The 21,378-nt window shown below is 43.1% G+C and overlaps 1 protein-coding gene across 1 annotated transcript; it reads left to right on the forward strand.

The window, feature by feature from the left end:
- Positions 1-1,523: 1,523 nt before the first annotated feature.
- On the forward strand, positions 1,524-2,938 carry LOC124089296 (RANBP2-like and GRIP domain-containing protein 5/6). Its single transcript, XM_046439289.1, is given in 2 exon segments — positions 1,524-2,175; positions 2,178-2,938. Coding segments are annotated over 2 exon segments (1,413 nt in total).
- Positions 2,939-21,378: the final 18,440 nt, after the last annotated feature.

The following is a 21,378-nucleotide window of genomic DNA, read 5'->3' on the forward strand; positions in this document are numbered from 1 at the left end:
TTTGTTGAGTCAAAGCAGTGTGTATGTGTGTGTGTGTGTGTGTGTGTGTGTGTGGTTTTAGACACAGGAAGAGAAATGAACTGAAGAGCCAAATAGGGTCTAAAGTCCCTCCAGCCCTGACTTCCCTTATTACTTTAGCCCCAGACTTTTGAAATCAAAATTTGTAAAAATTGACTAAGGGTCTACCTTTAGTGGCGAGAAGTAGAGGGAGTCTTTACCCTGTTGTGTTAACTTTCTGTTTCCCCAACAAAATGCCTGAGATAATCAACTCATAAAGAGAAAAGGTTATGTTGGCTCACATTTTTGGAGGTTTCAGTCCATGATTGGTTGGCCATATTACTTTAAGACTCTGGTGAGACAGCCCATCATGGTGGGAGCACACAGCAAAGCAAAACTATTCTTCTCATCTTGAGCCAAGGATCAAAGAGCATGAGGAGGGGGCACTATCCTTGTCAAAAACCTAACGAAATAAGGGCATCCCACTCGGGAGGTTCCACCACCTCCCAATAGCGCTATGTGGGAAGCCTGGCCTTTGACACCTGGACCTTTGGAGCACACTCAAGACTTGTGTTTTTTAAAAATAAGACTAGTTTACTGGAGGGAAAAAAAGATTCTATAAACAAGCCAGAATTCCAGACCAAAGATGATTCGTAATGCCTTACCCCTGGCAACCGAGGGTGAGCTGCTTTTATAACCAGAGAGACAGGAAGTAACATACAGAATCAACCCGTTGGTGAAGTCTGCCATTTGCCTTATTTGGGCATAACGTAGCAGCCTTCAATCTGGAATGGGCTGAGGGGTGGCTGCTGGTTTTGGCCGAGACTCGGTTGCTTAGCTACCATAGTTTTAGGTTATGTTAAACCTTCTTGCACATCAAGTTAATTTGTAGTTTACTATATATGAAGGCCCCTTTGGGTCAAAGTCAAACACAGAGGTTGCTTAAGGCCAGCCTGTCACCCTGCATATGTGTACCCCTCTGCCCTCAGAATTTAACATGAGTAATCACTTCCCCTGTGTCCATGCTTGTGCTCACTGTTGTGCCCCTGCATGACAAAGTGGCTCACAAAGGATAGGCCCAGGCCAGAGAGCATTCAGAAGGTACTCATTAAAAACTCGAGGTTCAGCAGTACCATCTCCCCTTCCATGGGGAGATAACAGGGAATGTTCAGCATCCCAGGACCTCCCTGTGGAAGCTCTTCATATCCTTGTTGGTACATTGTTCCCCTTTCCCTGCTAGGAACATCTAGCACCTTCCAGGTGAGGTTGGGACAGACAGTGTATGCACCTGCCCTTGAGAAGTACCTAAACCCTTAAACTATAAACAAGATGAGCCCTTAAACTATGATCAAATCTACTTCCTGTTAAAGGGCAACTAACTATAAAACATAAGAATGAATATTACAGAGGATGAATTATTTGTATTAAAAATGAATATATTCAACTCTGCATTTCTCCTGGAGCCAGCGACTGCCGCGGGGTCTAGGGTCCGCCTTCCCACACTCCGGGAACCAGTTGGGGGCGCGATGAGGCCCAGCAAGGCAGACGTGGAGCGGTATATCGCCTCCGTGCAGGGTTCCGCCCCTGCGCGGAGAGAGAAGTCAATGAAAGGATTCTATTTTGCGAAGCTGTACTACGAAGCTAAAGAATATGATCTTGCTAAAAAATACATATCTACATATATTAATGTGCAAGAGAGGGATCCCAAAGCTCACAGATTTGGGGGTCTTCTCTATGAAGCTGAAGAAAACACAGACAAAGCTGTTGAATGTTATAAGCGTTCAGTGGAATTAAACCCAACACAAAAAGATCTTGTGTTGAAGATTGCAGAATTACTTTGTAAAAATGATGTTACTGATGGAAGAGCAAAATACTGGATTGAAAGAGCAACTGAACTTTTCCCAGGAAGTCCTGCAATTTATAAGTTAAAGGAACAGCTTTTAGATTGTAAAGGTGAAGATGGATGGAATAAACTTTTTGACTTGATTCAGTCAGAACTTTATACAAGACCTGATGATGTCCATGTGAATATACGACTAGTGGAGCTGTATCGATCAAATAAAAGATTGAAGGATGCTGTGGCCCACTGTCATGAGGCAGAGAGGAACATAGCTTTGCGTTCAAGTTTAGACTGGAATTTGTGTGTTGTGCAGACCCTTACGGAATATCTGGAGTCTTTACATGTTTGGAATCTGATAAAAATGACTGGCAAGCAACCAATAAAGACTTACTTCTGGCTTATGTTAACCTTATGCTACTTACACTTTCCACCAGAGATTTTCAAGAAAGTAGAGAATTACAGGAAAGGTTTGATAGTGCTCTTCAGTCTGTGAAATCCTCTGTAGGTGGAAATGATGAACTGTCAGTTACTTTCTTAGAAATGAAAGGACATTTCTACATGCATGCTGATTCTCTGCTTTTGAAGATGGGTCAGCATAGTGATGTACAATGGTGAGCTCTCTCTGAGCTGGCTGAATTGTGCTATCTCATAGCATTTCATGTCCTGAGACCAAAGATTAAATTAATAAAAGGAGAAAATGGACAGAATTTACTGGAAATGATGGCCCATGATCATCTCAGCCAATCAGGGCACATGTTGCTGAACTTAAGTCGTGGCAAGCAAGATATTTTAAAGGAGGTTGTGGAATCTTTTGCCAATAAAAGTGGACAGTCTGCCCTGTATGATGCTCTGTTTTCTAGTCAATCACCTAAGGAGAGATCTTTCCTTGGTAGTGATGATATTGGAAACATTGATGTACAAGCTCCAGAGCCTGGTGATTTGGCTAGATATGATGTTGGTGCTATTCGAGCACACAATGGTAGTCTTCAGATGTTGAGAGCCATGGCCAGGTCAAGATGGTGCCTGGCATTTTGCCAGAAGGGGCGGCTCCTGTTGCCTCGGGTGCCCGCTACTTTTGAGTTCTCGCGGAGTTTCAGTTGAGTTCCCGGTTGAGTTCTTGCGGAGTTCCCATTGAGTTCACATGGGTTCTGGAATAAAGTTCGTTCCTGCTTGAATCTACAAGTGGCTCGTGACCTCCTGGTTATTTGTGCCCAGCCAGACTGCAGCACTTTTCTAAAACACTATCTTTCAACATCTATGTTCATCCCTTGCTATCTTCAGGAGGTTGGTTCCAGGATCCCACTTGGACACCAAAACCCATGGATGCTTAAATCCCTTATTTAAAACTTCATAGTATTTGAGTATATCTACACACATTCTCCTATATTCTTTAAATTATCTCTAGATTACTTAAAATATCTCTAGATTACTTAATATAATGTAAATGCCATGCAAGTAGTTGTTATGTTATATTGTTTAGGGAATGATAGCAAAAAAATAAAAAATAAAACAGTCTGTACATGTTCAGTACAGACAATTTTTTTCTTTTAACTTTTTTTCTATCCAAGTTTTGTTAAATCCTCAGGATGTAGGACCCACAGGGTATGAAAGGCCAATGAACTGACCATTCCTGGTACCCTTGACCTCCAAATCAGCAGTCTCCTGCAGGTGAATCTGAGGCATTCCAACACATGGATGTGAAGGTATCACCAGACTCACTTCTGCACAGAATGAGCCACACCCCAAATGCTTATCTGGCATGGAGGCAGGGTGACCAGAATGCAGGAAGGGCAGGGCCCAGGGAGAGGCTGGGAATACTGAACACACCTACCCACAATAACTCTGAGCACTGGACCATGTGCTTCATTCCTGGACTTCTGCCCCAGGACTACACATACCAAGTGGACAAGGCTCTGCCAAGTGACTCCAAGGGGAAGAACATCCCAGGCTACCTCCAAAGCTGCTGACTTCTGTCTAGTTCCTCCTGGGCCTCTTAACCCAGAAATGTGAAGGCAGCTGGACCCACACCTCCCCTCAGTTCCCTGGGGCTGAAGAGAAAGAGAAGGGAGACACAGAGGTCTCCAAGTAGCAAAAAAATGGTGCTGTGTTCTCAATTCACCTCTGAATATTAGGGGAATGGGGATGGATCAGGAGGGGTCAAAGGAACTAGCTCAGCACCCGGAAGCTTCATTTGCCAACTTCTCTGTATATTTGCTATTTTTTTAAATAAAATGTTGGAAGGAAGGAAGGTATAAGGGATCAAAGTTGTCCCTGAAACATTAAAACATACTTGTTCTGTCCTATCCTTTGAGGGGGATAAACCATCCCTTAGCCATAACCTTGGGGGGCCCTGGCTCCACTTGGGGACACCCATTTGCCTCGCCAGTCAAAAGAAATCCCAACGTGATAATATTTGCCACGCCAAACACCAGTCCAACAAAAGACATCTTATTTTACACATAATTTCAAAACATATTTTGTGTATGAAACATGGCCCCTGAAATCCTGGAATTCCTGTGTTTCCAGATTGTGGCAGGTGGTTTTTCAAGGAGGGGTGGGAGAGCACTCCTTCCAGTGAGCTCTTACATTGATGTCCACTCTAACAAAACAGAAGATTATTTGAGTCAGCTTTCTGTTGTGACAAGATACCTGAAATAATCAAATTTTAGGGAGGAAAGATTTATTTTGGCTCATGTTTTCAGAAGTTTCAGTCCCTGGTTTCTCCGCCCCATCACTTGGGGCCTGTGTTGGCACAGTACCTCATGGCAGGAACACAGGATGGAAGAGTTCTGATCACTTCATGGTGTCCAGGAAGCAAAAGAGAAAGAGGAAGGGGAGGGGTCCCATCATCCCCTTCCTGAGCATGCCCCCAATGTCCTAACTTCCTCCTACTAGGCCACACCTCCCGATAGGGCTGTGGGCTGAGACCGAGCCTTTAACACATGTGTCTTTGGGGGATATTCAATATACAAGCTATCACTAGGGTCTCTTGGGTTGCTAAGAGGAGGGATCTGAAATCCTCTGCCTGCTTCCTCCCTGAAGGGTCCCTATAGGATGCCTCTATTAACACCAAAGTAATAGGGACACTTCTGCCCTGCACCGACAGGGATATGTGGTCATGTGCTCTTAGTCTCGCTGACACCAAAAATGGACATGGAGCCTGGCCCCAACCCCACCCATAGTTCATCACCTTGGTTAGGGCAGATACACATCACATAGTGTCTGAACTGACTCTGGGGGTCCCCGAAGGAAAGACAAGACCTTAAACCACCGAAGGACACACTGAGCCGAGATTTTATTGAGCGGAGGCACTGCCCCTCCTTCTCACAGCTTCCTGTGGGTCCTGGATCCCCAAAGGCCTCGTTGCTCCTCACAATTGTCTCTCAACCCCACTCTCCCACCCGAAGCAAGTATCTGCAATAGTAAGTTACTTTTATGTGACACTGGGACAAAAATGCATCTTCTTTTATTCAGTATATTCATCAAAATCAACACAGTTCATAGACATTTGCATTTTTCATAAGAAAGCCCACATTTGAAATATGGGCTCTTGGTTTTAGGTTAGGGGCTTTGGTGACTATCAGAGAATTAAATCGAGGCTTGAATCCACAGGCACAGAGCCCTGGAGACCCATGGAAGGCTGCAAGGGAATACTTTTGCAAGATGGAAACCCCTCTCAGTGCATATATTTTCTGAGATGCTGTTCCACTGGCACCTTCTCCAGCATCTCATGGAGCTTGTTACTGTGCAGTCAATGAAGAAAGATTCCTTTTCCAGGCTGGGTCAGACTTTCCATGAATTAAGCATAGGGAGGCCTAATTATATGTCATTTGATGAATGCCTGGGCTGAACTAGTCTAAGGGTACAGAATGATAACCTCATCAACATCAAGACCAGAAAGCATGGGCCCTCTGGCCCTGTGGCCTCACTGCTGTAGGAATAGCAGAGGGAAGTTGTACATTTCCCCACTGACAGAGTTGCAGGGAGCCTCTGCCTGGACAGAGTCAACCTTGCTGCATCATAGATCTGTCTAAAGTCACCACAAGCAGGGGAGTGCCACATAAGAAAAAGTAAAAGGCTCAATGTTATGGTTGCCTTAGTCAGTTGACTAATCTGCAAACTGAGACCAAGGTAGAAAGTCGCTCATTATTCATTTATTAAGTGCCTACCCTGTTTACTGTTCTGGTACTTGGGGAATCAGTAGTGAAGAAGATGGTATCATTTCTATGTCCATATCTCAATGTTCTCTCCCAGAGACAAGTGACTTTAGCCCTATCCTTCTGAAAGCACTTCTGGAATGACCTATGGATAAAGAAGTGATAACATTATTATTCAAAGATAATTTTGAAAGAGAAAACAACTACTCGTAGTCAAACTTCCAGGATGGTGGGCACCAACAAGGACTGTCTTGAGCAAATCAGTATTGGACAGTTCCATCAAAGGGTTTATGCATATGTGTATGTGTGTGCGCACACACACACGCACACATGTTCATGTATCACAGGGTTTTAGAAAGCCTTTTGCAACCTCAAAAACTCTGCATTCCATTTGTGCCTGATTTTTATCAAGGTGCAAGTGTTTTAATCCCACAGTCAGAAATAAGGCTTCCGGCATGTGAAAGCTGTCACATTCAGAATGGAGTCACCCATGTCAAACCCTGACAGCCGGAGCCAGGAAAGGTCAGGGAGGGCTCTCAGCTCAATTTTCTCAGTAATGGGCTGTCATAGGACAGCAAGCAGCACAAGAACTGTTAACCACTTATGCACAAATACTTGCCTGACTCACGCTGTCTCACAAGCCCAATCCAATGAAGCAGCCTGCTCTACCTTGTAAGGCTATTTTTGCTTAATAACGGATGGTGAAACTGCCAACTATGACCACAATCGGGGCTTTATGTAGTAACTGCTGCTCAACATCAGAGCCTGCTGGCTCCCACAGGCACCAAGAGTGCCAAGGAAATTTCTTTCAAAATAACTTGTGGAGATTCCTCTGCCCTAATAAAACTGCAGTCTTTTCTTCATTCTTTGGACAAACTAGAGGCCACCCTGGCCTGTGCTTGTATTTTTCCAGATTGCAATCCTATTCTCTGCTTATTCCAAATAAAAGTTTCTTTATTAAAGACTCATCTCTAAATTTTTCCTTGACTTTGACTAATGTATATACTCCTCCTGGGAGAGGTCAAAGCTGATCTGACTTCATGCTGATGGATCAGACTTTGATTGGCAGTGTTGAGAAAGGGATGAGGCCAGTCCAGAGGAGAGGAAATGCTACAGAAACATGAACTGGGATCTGAAGACAAACCTCATCCCTCTCCACCTCTCAGTGTACCCATATGTATAAGAAGGTCTCTACTTTACCTCCTGCTGTGGTTTGGATATGAGGTGTCCCCAAAAAGCTCTTGCAAAATGGTTAGATTATGAGAGCTATGATCTAATCAGTGAATTAATCCATTTGATGGATTAATAATTTGAAAAGTGGTAACTGTAGGCATATGGGACATGACGAGAATATAGATCACTGGGAGCATGCCCTTGGGGATTATGTCTTGTCCCCCTGGCTTATCCCCTCCTCTCTATTTCTGCTTCCCAAACACCATGAGCTGAGGAGCTTTCCTGCCCTGGACCCTTCAGCCATGATGTTCTGCCCCACCTCAGGCCGAGAGCTGTGGAGTTGGCCAAACATGGACTGAGACCTTTGAAACCATGAACTCCAATTAAACTTTTCCCCTCGAAATTGTTCTTGTCAGATGTTTTGGTCACAGAGATGAAAGTCTGACTAACAGCCCTCTCAAAGTTCTTGGCTCTCAAGTTTAGAGCAACGCAGCCCATCAAACATGGCATGTACTGGCATCTGAGCCCCACTGGCCTCATACCCTTCGGTCCATGCAGGCCTGGGGTACCTGACACTCTCTCAGCTCCCAGGTTGTTCCTTTGGACCTGAAGTCCACTAGAAGTAGAGAGAGGCCACCTGCAACAAGATGCTTCTTCTTTAGCATGATGTATGTTAACCTCTGCAAGCTTGAAAAAATAAAAAGGCCTGGGAAGCAATAAGTTGCATGTAAAGCACGAGTAGGTCACTGGTTTGTGTCAATGGAAGAAAAGCAGAGTTTAGCAACAAACCTTTTAGAGCTTAAAAAAAAAACCCTGGCCAAACACCCTCTTTGTCCTGTCAGCTAAACAACCAATGTCCTGAAAGAAAAAGAGGACAAATAAATGAGTGAAAATAAAAGAGGAGCAGTTAGAGAGAACTCCAAAACCCACAAGTTCAAGAAAGGAACTAATGCTACTATAATTATCAATATTATTTTTTTATTTGTACTGAGTTTAGGTTTTAAAAAAGGGTCACACCACAGAAAAACATTAGCAACTCCCACTATAATCTTTCTCGTGAGATTTTTAAAAATTTTATATTGGTGCATTATAATTGTACGTAATAGTGGGATTTGTTGCTACATACTCATACATGAACACAACATAATTTGGTCAATTCCACTCCCCAGTAATTCTCCCTTCCCTCCTCTCCTCCCAGCCCTGGTTCCCTTCCTCTACTCTCCTGGTCTCTTCTATATTCATGAGATGCCCCCCATTTTTTTTCTCTCCATTTTCCACATATGAGAGAAAACATATGACCTTTGACTTTTGAAGTCTGGTTAAATTATCTTAATATACTCTCAAGTTTCATCCATTTTTTCTACAAATCACATAATTGTGTGTGTGTGTGTGTGTGTACCAGAAATTGAACCTAGGGGCACTTAACCACTGAACCACATCCCTAGCCCTCTTTTTTTACTTTTTATTTTGAGACAGGGCCTCACTAAGTTGCTGAGTGAGGCAACTGCCTCAGCCCCACAAGCCACTGAGATTACAGGCATGCACCAGCACGCCAAGCATTTTGTCCTTTTTTTATGGCTGAATAAAATGCCTTTGTGTATATAAACCACATTTTCTTTATCCATTCAGTTATTGACAGAAATCTAGGCTGGATCCTCTACTTAGGTATTATGAATTTTATGGCTATGAACATGGGCATGCATGCATTACTGTAGCATGCTGACTTTAATCCTTTAGGATAAATCTTGAGGAGGGGTATAACTGGGTCATATGGTGGTTCCATCATCACCATTCTTATTAACCCTTTTGCATGTACCTCACTCAAGGTCAGGGCCTGCTCAAGAGGTCATACACCCAATGATTCATTAAAAGGGAATATAAAGACCTGGCCAGTTAGACACAACTCAGGAAAACTCCAAGGGATTATTCCAGTTCCAGAGCACCATCTCTAGTCCTACATCACAGTTCTGTGTGGATCTCCCCCTTTTCATGGATATGTACCCCTAGAGCACTGATTAGGAAACCCCTACATGTCAGAGTCCACTTATCAGGGGTCCTAACCTGTAACAGAAGGTACTCAATAAGTAATAGTGAATGAATATACTCACATGGAATGTGTGTGTGTGCCTGTTGGTGTCTGTATGCATGTATCCATACATTATACAAACATCAATGTATGCATGCCCATGCAAGTGTATACTTCATCTGTACATGTATGTGTATCCATGTGTATACACATGCTATCTCATCCCATTGTCAGGAAAAGTTTGGGGTCCCTTGAAAAGAAACTGGCAAATACCTGACTAGCATGAGAACTTCCCTGTATAATTCATCCTGGAAATCCAGCAGCTTTAGAAATAAATTTAAAGATTTCTATTATGAAGAAATCCCTATCTCCCAGGAAACATCCATCATAGTAAACCTTCAGCATCTTACATCTTGTTTCAGAACGGCTCATTCCCACAGCAGCTGGCCTGACCTGAAAGGAGACACTCTCACAGCACATTTTGGGCTTGAAATTGATGTGAAGATTGATCAGGGGACATCATTGCTTATATTTAAGCTTTGTGGAATAAAAGTGGCCTGTCAGAGCCCGACTTAATCTATACCCTTGAGAAGATGCAAACAAAAAGTGGCAGCTTCATCTTAGTACTGCAGGCAGATACTCAGCCGAAAAGGAATTTTCTCCAGCAGCCTTCTTCCTAGAGCTCCACCCCTGGTGTCCTCTATGGGCATTGATGGAGGAGCAGCCTGGAAGAGGAGCTCACCCCCAAGAAAGGGAAGAGCCCAGTGCTGTCACATAGACTCAGAATGACACAGCATTTGGGGAGCAGCATCCTGACTTCCCAATAGAACATGCTGCAGACCCCATCTCCGGGGTCCTGTCAGGAATAGCCCCAGACCCCTCACAAGCAGGTAGAGCTGACCCTTGGCCTGTGCCCATTGCCCCAACCAACCTATACAGCCAATATGGCTAGTCAATGGTGCCCCAGCCTCTACAGCCCTACTCTGGGTATTCCTCCAGCTGTGTCCTCAAAGAAGTTGTAGGCCCAGCTGGACAGCCCAGTGAGGGAGACTGGGACTTTGTAAGCACAGAGAAAAAAGGTAGCCAAGTCAGCTTAGGTCAATAGGGTTTCCTTAAGGAAGGGACATCTCTCATGATGTCAAGGGTGTCTCTCATGTCAAGGGACATAGATCCTGAGAATGATGCAGTTGGGTGTAAGGTAGGAACAATGATGGCCAAAGACCAGACAGAAAGGGGCACTTGGTGGGGGGACCATGAGGGCGGCTAGTGTGTTTGGAGTGTAGAGGTCCGGATGGCATATGTTGAGGAATCAGACTGAAGAGGGAACAGACGGCAGAGACCCTGGGGGTCCTTTACCTGGATTACTCTGTCCAACTCTTTTTATCTGCACAATGCATCAAACAGAGCAGTGCACACTCCTGGTCCTTCTTGCTGGAGCATCTGCCTGCTCTCCGGGACACCTGTCAACTGCTGATTGGCCTAATTCCATGTGATCTTTCTTTCCATTCTACATTCCAGGGGAAGGATTGCTATTGCAGTAGGAAGAACAAAAGCATTTTTTAAAAATACACAAACATAGGGTTATCTTAATGGTTAAAGTTCACTCTCGGTCTTAAAATGCAAGTTTTGCCATCAAATGAAGGTAGAAAATTAGTCCTTCCATTATTCCTACTGTGTTAACAAACCACCTAAATCATACTGGCTTAAAACAACACAGGAACCTCTGGTTTGGGCAGGGTGCAGTGGGATGGCTCCTCTCTGCTACCTGCAGCATTACTCGGGGAGATGGAGGACTTGTTTTCAAGATGGTACCCTCATAAGATGTACAGGTTGGTGTTAACTCACCTGAGGCTGGGACCCAGGGCTTCTGTTCCACTCAATGTGAACCTCCCTGACAGTGCTTTGCATTTCCTTGTGGAATGGTAACTGGATCCCTAGAGGTGGAATCTGAAAAGAACAAACTAGAAATACATACCCACTTTATGACTAAACTAAAATTCACATAATGTCAATTTCATCATTTTTTTGTAATGAGGATTGAATCTAGCAGCATTTAACCACTGAGCCACATTTATTATTTTTGAGACAGTGTCTTGCTAAGTTGTTTATGGCCCTGCTAAGTTACTGAGTCTGGCCTCAAACTTGCAATTTTCCTGCCTCAAGTCAGTGGGATAACAGGCAAGTGCCACTCTGCCCAGCTCACCATAGACTTTTGGTTGGAGCAGTCCCAAATGCCTGTGTGGAGCAATGGAAGGACATATGCATTTGACTGCTTGATGGCAGGTAGTAATATTCTGGAAAAGTGTATGTGATGGAAAGTTTCTGTGAAGCCATATTTGGAGTACGGTCCACCCATGGTATCATTCTAAGGAACGCCAGGAGAGGCATAGATCCCAGTAATTCTTCACAGCACGTTCTCACTCTTATCTGTTCTACATATCCCTTATGCCCCCAGACTGTGACTCTGAAATGCTTCAAATATGGAACTTAAAAACATGTATGAGGGTATCAGGAACATATTTGATGGATATGGTGCTAAATGTACCCGTTAAGTGTTACTGGGTTCAGGTGGCACACATATTTCCAGGGATGATACTTTCATCCTTCTTTGCTATACATTAACTAAAAAAGGTGGACCTGGTGGTATCAGGCATAAATGCTCTGGCTATCAGCCCCTAAAAACTGGTCTAGTAGATTGAAAATTGTGGTGTCTTACATAACAAGGAGTCTAGATGTGGGCAGCTGCTGATGGTGGCTCAGCTGCACAAGGATATCTTCCTAGCTCCTATTCTCCATATCTGGATTGTCATTTTCATATCCTTTGCCTCATAGCTCCAATATAGCTGCTACTGTTCCACACATCATGGTCAATCACCTAGGCTAACAAGGGCAGAGAAATTTCTTCTTTCAATATTTCCTTCACTTTTTATCAGTATGCAAAAAAAAAAAAAAAAAACACTTCACAATTGTGTACATTAAAGCTCATCAGCCAGAAATAAATCTCCTCTAGCTTTGAGGAAGGCTGGGAAAGTAAATTTCCAGAAGATGGAGTGGCACATCCATGGGCTTTCAGCCATGGTCACTCTGCTAAAGCCAGGCAGTTAGTTCCATGACTCAAAATGGAATTTCCTCAACAAGGAAGAAAGGGTTGGGGTGGGGGGCTCAGTTTCTTCAAACCCAGCTATTGAGGTATTAGAATTTTGCCAAGACAGGCCATGAATCTGAGGAGGAACAGGAAGAGAAAGAGGAGAAAGAGTATGAGGAGAGCAGATATACCACTACTGAGATAACAGCAAAGCATTGGCTCGATTTTTTGGAAAGCAAAATTATGTGAACATCATGTTTATTATGTTACTGAAAGCTCAGTCCTTGTCCCCAAAGCTAGTCAAATACTGAGGACACGGTTTGGAGAAAATTAAGTTTTACTGCTTTCCTAGCAAAGAAGAAACACAGATGACTCCTAACCCAGAGGCTTTGATTCTCCCCACCAGTGGGAACAGGGTTTGTTTTTTTTTAAAAGAGTATGTTTGAAGACTCATTCTAGGGGTTCTCTGTCCAGAGTTGTAATTCACTTGTTAATTTGGAAGACAGTCATTTTTTTAAATCTTCTTGTGCCATCCCTGAAGTCCGCTATACTTTTGGATTAAGTGTGTATTCAAGAACAGTTAACTCTGCCTAGGATGGGGAAGAAAGGTAATCCTGTTTCTCCAGAATTAGGGAGGGAGAGAGATTATGGAGGAGTAGGAAGAGAGGAAGAGAAAGAAACCTGTTTGTTTTAAAAATGAGTCACAGTAGCAGAGCAGCAAGGGCTATATTCAAAGCATAAAGTGGACCACTGTTACCATTACTCCTTCAATTTCCACACCATCCAGATTGCCCTATGTGCCTAATTAGGGTGTGTTGTGGAATTTTTGAGTTTGGTTTTCTTTGTGGGGCAGGAATTGGTTTTGGTTTTGTTTTTGTTTTGAAGATTAAATTTTTCTCTATGCTATAACCAGTACCCAACCCAGAATGACATGGATGAAAAAATGAGCCTTCTGTCTTTCTACAAATGACCATTTTTGCTCATGCATTCCTAGTATACCCATTGAAAGACTAGAAAACATTCCCTCCCTGGGTACAGGGCCATAGGATGAGCAGCATCCTCATTGCAGCCAGCCCAGTGGCGCCCCCTGCAGGAAGAGGCTGCCAGGAATCTCGGTCTGGATTTCAAGTCATGGCATGTTTCTGGACCCAGCAGAAAGAATGGAAAAAGCATGAGAGGAATTCACAAAAGAGACCCTTAGGAAGTTGGTTATCTGACATAATTGGGTGAAAAACATCATTTTAAAAGAAGAAAAATAAGTCAGTGACAGAGGTAATGCGAACTTTATTTTCACAGGAAGTTTGAAAGTTAAGCCTGTCAAAGAACAAAATTGCAGCACTTTAGTTTAAAGATTTTCACTGTTTCTTTTTCTTTTCCTAGAAACAGAGAACATTTTACACCGTAAAATAAAATAAGTGTTCTGATGGGCGGAACAGAAGAGGTTGATTTTATAGACAGAGAAAAGCTAAAGAAATCAGAAACTAAGACAAAAAGTAGATTAGTCATGTCAAAGTTACTTTCCTTGTAAAGAGGGGATAGAGAGAGAGAACAAAAGGAAGATAGCTGATGAGTTAACATCAGGTTATTTTAGGTCCCTTCTTTTGTGTAAGGATTAAGGCAGAGAGAACTTCATTATCATGCATATTGAAACTGGCCTGTTTGGGAAATTTAACTGCTCCCTCTCTAATCAAGGCAGATGAAAAACTTAGTTTCATCTTGGTGAGAAACTTAAGCCAAATAACTTCATTTTTATTTTAGCCTGAACTGTTGGAACCTGAGACAGGCACTTAGTCCAAAACAATGGCCTCCTGTGATTTTTATTTAACAAGCATATATCATGCCCATATTCCTACCAGATCATCAGAAAGAAAACTTCCTCTGTGAGTCTTACCCTTAAAGCTAGCTGTTCAATCAAATTCATCCTAAGTGGCCAATCAAGCCACAGAGTGGGGTCCCCTTGGATTTGGCATGTGAGCTGGCCCCAAGCAAGAGGCCCTGGCTGTGGAGATCTGGGTAAGCTGTGGGTGGAAGGGCAGGAACATCTAACAGCTCCACCCCTGAGTTCTGATGATGTCCCAGGCACTACACAGGCTTTATGTCACTTCACAAAAGTGTCTGTGAGGCTTTATCATCCTTATTTTAGAAACAGGAAACTGAGCACCAAGAGTTTAAGTGACCTTCCCAAGTCTCACCATGCATGTGAGCAGAGAGTTGAAATAACCTGCTGTATTCTCCTAAAAATGACTCCAGTGGGTTTGGAAAGTGAATGTGTCTAAGGTTGACTCAGGTGGGGGCAGTAGGATAAGAGAACAGGTTATGTGACCCAGGGAGCCAGCATGGTGCTGTTCAGAGGACATGCTCCTCAGGAGGTCCAAGGCAGGACTCTGGAGTGGTTTAAGGTCACTATAGTTTAGGGAACCTGAGCTCAAGGTTGTCTACAGTCACTGAAGGGCCAAGGGACAACTAGAAGTGAGGGATGAGAGTGTTTTTGCCAGGTTTTCCTCATGGGAGAGAAGGAGGAATCCAGGGAAGATGGGGAGGAGAGAGTGGCATAAAGTGGTCCACTTCGTGCTTTGAATAAGGCCCTTGCTGTTCTGCCACTGTGGCTTATTTTTAAAACCACATGCTTCTTTCTCTTCCTCTCCCTTCCTCCTCTCTATTCTCTGGGGAGGCAGGATTACCTTTCTTCCCCACCCTAGGCAGAGATATCTGTCCTTGAGCACACGCTCACCACAGGAATGAAGTAATTCAGATTTCAGAGATGGCACCCGAAGATTTTTAAAAAGACTGTTTTCCAAATTAACAAGTGAATTACAACTCTGAAAAAACACCTGGAATGTAGTCTTCCAACATCCTCTTTAAAAAACCCCTGTTCCCCCTGATGGGGAAAATCACAGCCTCTGAGACAGGATTCCCCTGCATTTCTCCTTTGCTAGCAAAAGCAATAAACCTTTTTTTTCCCTCCTCCCCCACCCCCCACCCCACCCCCCACCGCCTCAAACCATGCCCTTGTTATTGGATTAGCACCAGGGACAAGGACCAAGCTATCAGCAAGGAATTGAGGGACCCAGGTGGACTCTGAGAGCAGCCCCCCACTCCAGCTTTCTTGGACAGGCCTGGCTCTCCAAGGAACCCCACTTCCATTATAAGAATGCAAGGTGGCTGGCGAACTTGTTGAGAGCCAACTTCTGGAGAGTCAGGGGATGGGTGAGTTTGCCTCTGGTTGGACTAGATGAGCTGGTCCTTATCCTAGATGCCAATCCAATAATGAGGACACAGTTTTGAGAAAAAAGGAAAAAAAGTTTTATTGCTTTGCTAGAAAAGGAGAAATGCAGGAGACTCCTGTAACAGATGCTGAGATTCTGCCCATCCTCAGGAACAGGGGACTTTTATAGGGGTGATTCAAAGGCTACATTCCCTGAGTTCTCTGTTGGAGTTGTAATTCACTTCTTAGTTTGGGAGATAGTCATTTCTAAGATCTTCTGGTATCATCCCCAAAGTCTGGATTACTTCCTTCCTGTGGTGGGTGTGTACTCAGAGACAGATAACACTGCCTAAAATGGGGAAGAAAAGCAATCCTGTTTCCCCCATTAGGGAGGAGCAGAGAGAGAGGAAGAGAATGAAACATGTCCGTTTTAAAATAAGTTGCACTGGCAGAGCAGCCAGGGCTCTTAAAGTGGACCACTGTTAACACAGGGAAGGCCAGGTTTGGTGATGGCAAACAGGGGCAGAAAGAACATCATATAAAAATATTGCAGCATAAAGAAACAATAAGAGAGGTAAATAGGGAGCCTACACCCTGGGAACAAATCTTTACTCCTCACACTTCAGATAGAGCCCTAATATCCAGAGTATACAAAGAACTCAAAAAATTAGACAATAAGAGAACAAACAACCCAATCAACAAATGGGCCAAGGACCTGAACAGACACTTCTCAGAGGAGGACATACAGTCAATCAACAAGTACATGAAAAAATGCTCACCATCTCTAGCTGTCAGAGAAATGCAAATCAAAACCACCCTAAGATACCATCTCACTCCAGTAAGATTGGCAGCCATTAGGAAGTCAAACAACAACAAGTGCTGGCGAGGATGTGGGGAAAAGGGTACACTTGTACATTGCTGGTGGGACTGCAGATTGGTGCAGCCAATTTGGAAAGCAGTATGGAGATTTCTTGGAAAGCTGGGAATGGAGCCACCATTTGACCCAGCTATTCCCCTTCTCGGTCTATTCCCTAAAGACCTAAAAAGAGCATGCTACAGGGACACTGCTACATCGATGTTCATAGCAGCACAATTCACAATAGCAAGACTGTGGAACCAACCTAGATGTCCTTCAATAGATGAATGGATAAAAAAATGTGGCATTTATACACAATGGAGTATTACTCTGCATTAAAAAATGACAAAATCATAGAATTTGCAGGGAAATGGATGGCATTAGAGCAGATTATGCTAAGTGAAGCTAGCCAATCCCTAAAAAACAAATGCCAAATGTCTTCTTTGATATATGGAGAGTAACTAAGAACAGAGTAGGGATGAAGAGCATGAGAAGAAGATTAACATTAAACTGGGATGAGAGGTGGGAGGGAAAGGGAGACAGAAGGGAAATTGCATGGAAATGGAAGGAGACCCTCAGGGTTATACAAAAGTACATACAAGAGGAAGTGAGGGGAAAGGGAAAAATAATACAAGGGGGAGAAATGAATGACAGTAGAGGGGGTAGAGAGAGAAGAGAGGAGGGGAGGGGAGGGGAGGGGATGGGAGGGGAGGGGGATAGTAGAGGATAGGAAAGGCAGCAGAACACAACAGACACTAGTATGGCAATATGTAAATCAATGGATGTGTAACTGATGTAATTCTGCAATCTGTATATGGGGTAAAAGTGGGAGTTCATAACCCACTTGAATCAAAGTGTGAAATATGATATATCAAGAAATTTGTAATGTTTTGAACAACCAACAATAAAAAATTAAAAAAATATATTGCAGCATGTGTTCATGGTAACACAAGAGCTCTTCAGAAAGAGGAATGCTTTGTGCTGGGATGCAGAAGCACTTTCATCTAGGGAAGGGACAAAAGAAATGAGAGACAGTGGAATGAACTGACTCCAAGCCTTCAGCTGAGCCTTGATGGGGAAGTCCAGACACTCCCTGGACAGTACATTTGCCCTGGCTTTCCTACGTTCAAACCTCCAATATCCAGTAGCCTGCAACATAGAAAAGATAAAGACTCTGTCATGGCAGAGACTAACCCAGGAGAATAGTGTGTGGGGGAAGAAAAGGAAAATTTCCCTCACCTCTGAAATTTCACTGGGATGAACGGACAATAGACAGATTAACAGGAGAAAAGACACATAAGTGGATCCGTGTGCACAAGGGAGAATACCAAGAGTGTGATGACCAGTGCAGATGCTTCTACACCCTTCTTCATCAAGGGCAAAAAGTGGGTGGGGAAATGTTAGAAATTTGAGACAGTAAATTGTTATCAAAGAGAAAGAATGGACCTGGGAGACAGAAACTAATTTATAAGTGGTTGATTTCTGTTTTGTTTTGTTTTGTTTTGAATTTCAATGAGAGACAGACATTATCTTGTAACCAAAGTCCATCCAGGTGTGAGGCTCCTTAGCATTTCTTTTGTGAAAGATAATGAGATTTTAGAGGTGATGGAAGATTATTGTTTCCTCTAGTGGGTCTGGTCTGAGTGCAGATAAAGGAATAGCAGACCCAAGCCTGTTCCAGCATCTGCATACCAGGGTGCCACATTCGGGGTTAAAATTTCTGGACTTCTTCAGTGCCCAAGGCCACATGGCAGTAAACAGAGGAATCATAATGGAAGTACTGAGTAAGAATCATGACTTCCAGCCTCTCAGGGCAAAGATTCTTCATCTCTGCCTGTTCCTGCAACCCAAGCCCCTGGAACATGTCTTATGGATCATGCTGAAATTCTCAGCCCTCCCTGAACCCGGGTGACCAGCAACCAAGACATTCTGTGTAAACGGCCTCCACTGGAGAGCTAAGGATTCATTTGATAAGTTACAAACCCTAGGCACATTATTGACTCACAATCTCTGAGGCAGAAACAGGAATTTGCTTCTAACAACTTTCTCTTCTGAGGGTCAGGAGACAAGGAAGACAAGAGCATCAGACCAAGAGAGGGCAATCATGAGATGCAGTGGAGAGGTTTGTGAGAAAGAGACAGAGACAGCAGACAGGGCAGGTCCCTAAAAACCTGAATACAAAGAAGCAGGTTAATGGTGGCTTTCAGGAGCCACACAGTCCAATTTATCTATTTGATCCATAACGACAAAGCAGAAATGAAAACTTCCCTCTCTTCTTTTTTAAAAATAAGCTTTCCTCTGTGCCCGGTCGGAAGCACCCAAAGCAACACAAGGTTGGCAACTGAACAGAAAGTGCCATCCACCACCATTGGGAGGGACCCTCAGCACTGCTGGAGCTGGCCCCTGTCACCATGTCCATTATTGTAGCTGCAGAGTATGTGACCACAGCAGATATCTTTCCTCTGTACACATGTGTGTCAAGGAAGAAAATTAAAATGGAGCAACATTGGTTCGGAACAATTAAAATGGAGTTGTAGATTTCATTAGCTCAGGCCTCAGGTAGCCTGCAGCTGAACCTTTAAACTGGCCAGTAGACATGCCCACCACCACCACAGCCACATGCAAGATGAACTTTGGACTTGGCCAAACTAGTTTGGTGAAACATTGTTGACCTCTAGTGACCTCTTCTGCTATGGACCTCTTCCTCCAAACTACCTGGAGATTGAAATAGCATCCAGTCCCTTTCCTACTAGACCACTTATCTTTTACCATCACCAATCATAATTCCTGACTAAAATGTGATATAATTTCTGACCCCCATTGCAGCATAAAGCTAAAAATACAGCCCCCATTTGGTGAGACTCTAGAGCGTATTCTCAAGACTGCTTGAATCTGTGTTTTCTTGGATTGCAATCCTAAGTAGCCCCAGGTAAATATAATCTTTATTCTCAACTAGGTTGATTTTATATATTTTCAACATAGCTTAATTCTTTCCTTTTTCCAGGACATATTGTCAATAAACTAACGCACATTTTATCATTAAGGTAAACACAAGGAGAAAAAAAACCTCCCGTAGGTCTCTCATTAACTTGACATGCAATTTTCTTTTAAACTTCCTTGTGAAAAGTAGAGCAACATTTGATCAGAAAAGGAAAAAATAGAGTGGGGGCTGGATGGGGGAGGAGAATTTAATCTCTCATCTCTCTCTTCCCTTTGTGCCATTGGAGTTATAATAAGTGGCTATAAAAGCTGTTCCAGCTTTGGGGATCAGCTTGTCAGGGGAGTGGTGGGTGGATAGCCTGTGCAGTTCTCTGGTTTAGTGGAGTCACGGCAGCCACTGATCTGGGGGAGGCCGTGAATTATTGCAGGGGCACTGTGGATCAATGAATGTTCCAAGACTGACCCATAAACAAAAGAACAATATGCCTCCCACACATCGATGACACCGTTTTTCAAAAGGATGTCGATGGTGTGGTGGCTGATTAATGCAAGCTCATTCTGAAACTTACCTGTGTCTGTGGAAGCCCAGGGTCACTGTGTTCTGGAACTTCGGAGCACCACCATGTTATATCTGTGATATTTTCTTGATATTTAAAAAAAAAATGCTCACAAAGCAAAGTGATAAGTATTGAAGCGAAGATAGGGGTGGCAAGCCAAGGACTGAGGAGGGGTGGACATCATTAGGGAATTTGGGGGTGAGAGAACTGATTTATGGCTCAACTGTGGAGCTGGTGACATGGTGAATATTAGTCAAAAGTCAGAGAATTGTACACCAGAAAGTAAGTGTTAATCTAATCATACTTAAGACATTTCATTAAATTAATACATATTAACTAGAAAAATTAATTCTATTTTTATTTATTTAGTTAGTTTTTCAACTGAAAAATTTCCTCTTGATATAGCAGGGGGAAATCAGTTCCGATTTTGATAGACCTGACATAACCCAATTAACCCCTAAGGGTGCCCCAAAGTCTTTTAAATTAAGGCAAACCACTATTAGATATTACTTCACACCTGTTAGAATGACTATTATCCAAAAGACAGTTGATAACAATTATTGACAACTATATGGAGGAATGGAAGCCCTTGTACACTGCTGATTGGAATGTAAATTAATGCAGCTATTATAGAAAATAATGTGAATGTTCCTTAAAAGTTAAAAATAGAACTATCATATAATCCAGTGATCCTACTACTGGCATATATCCAAAGGAAGCAAAATCAGTACATCAAAGAGATACCTGCATTCCCATGTTCATTATTACAGCATTATTCACAATAGCCAAGATCTGGATGAACACAAGAATCCATCAACAGATGAACGGAAAAGAAAATGTGGTATATATACAAGATGGACTACTATTCAGCTGTAAAAAATAAGAATAGTCTGTCATTTTGCGACAACATGAATGAACCTGGAGGACACTATGTTCAGTGAAGTAAACCAAGCACAGAAAGACAAATACTGAATCATATCACTTAAATGTGGCATCTAAAAAAGTTCATCTCATAGAAGTAGAGACAATAGGTATCACCAGAAGTTGGGAGAAAAGGTGGCAGAGAAACAGGGAAATGTTAAATAAAGGGTGTTAGGAGTCAAATATGAGGTATTCTCCAAAATCTCCTGTTAATGCAAGAATATCCAGAGATCAAATTATTAGATTATAAGAGCTGTAATCTAATGCCAGTTGGAATAACTAGGTGGCAACCATAAGCAAGTAGGGTATGGCTAGAGGAGGTGGGTCACTGGAGACACGTCCTGGAAGGGTATATTTTCCCTGTGTTCTCATATTCTCTCTCTCTCTCTCTCTCTCTCTCTCTCTCTCTCATCTTTTCTTCCCAGCAGCCATGAGAAAAGCAGCTTCTCTCTGCTATACCCTCTGCTACAATGTGCTTCCTCACCTTGGGCCCAGAGCAACAGAATCAGCCATCTATGAACTGGGATCTCTGAAATTGTGAGCCCCTAAACTTTCTCTCCTCTAACTTGTTCTTGTCACATGTTTTGGTCACAGTGATGCAAAAGCTGACTAAAATAAGAG

The sequence above is a fragment of the Marmota monax genome, unplaced genomic scaffold, assembly GCF_021218885.2.
Source record: "Marmota monax isolate L192 unplaced genomic scaffold, Marmota_monax_Labrador192_F-V1.1 WCK01_AAM20220418_F8-fsc00005, whole genome shotgun sequence".
Lineage (NCBI taxonomy): Eukaryota > Metazoa > Chordata > Mammalia > Rodentia > Sciuridae > Marmota > Marmota monax.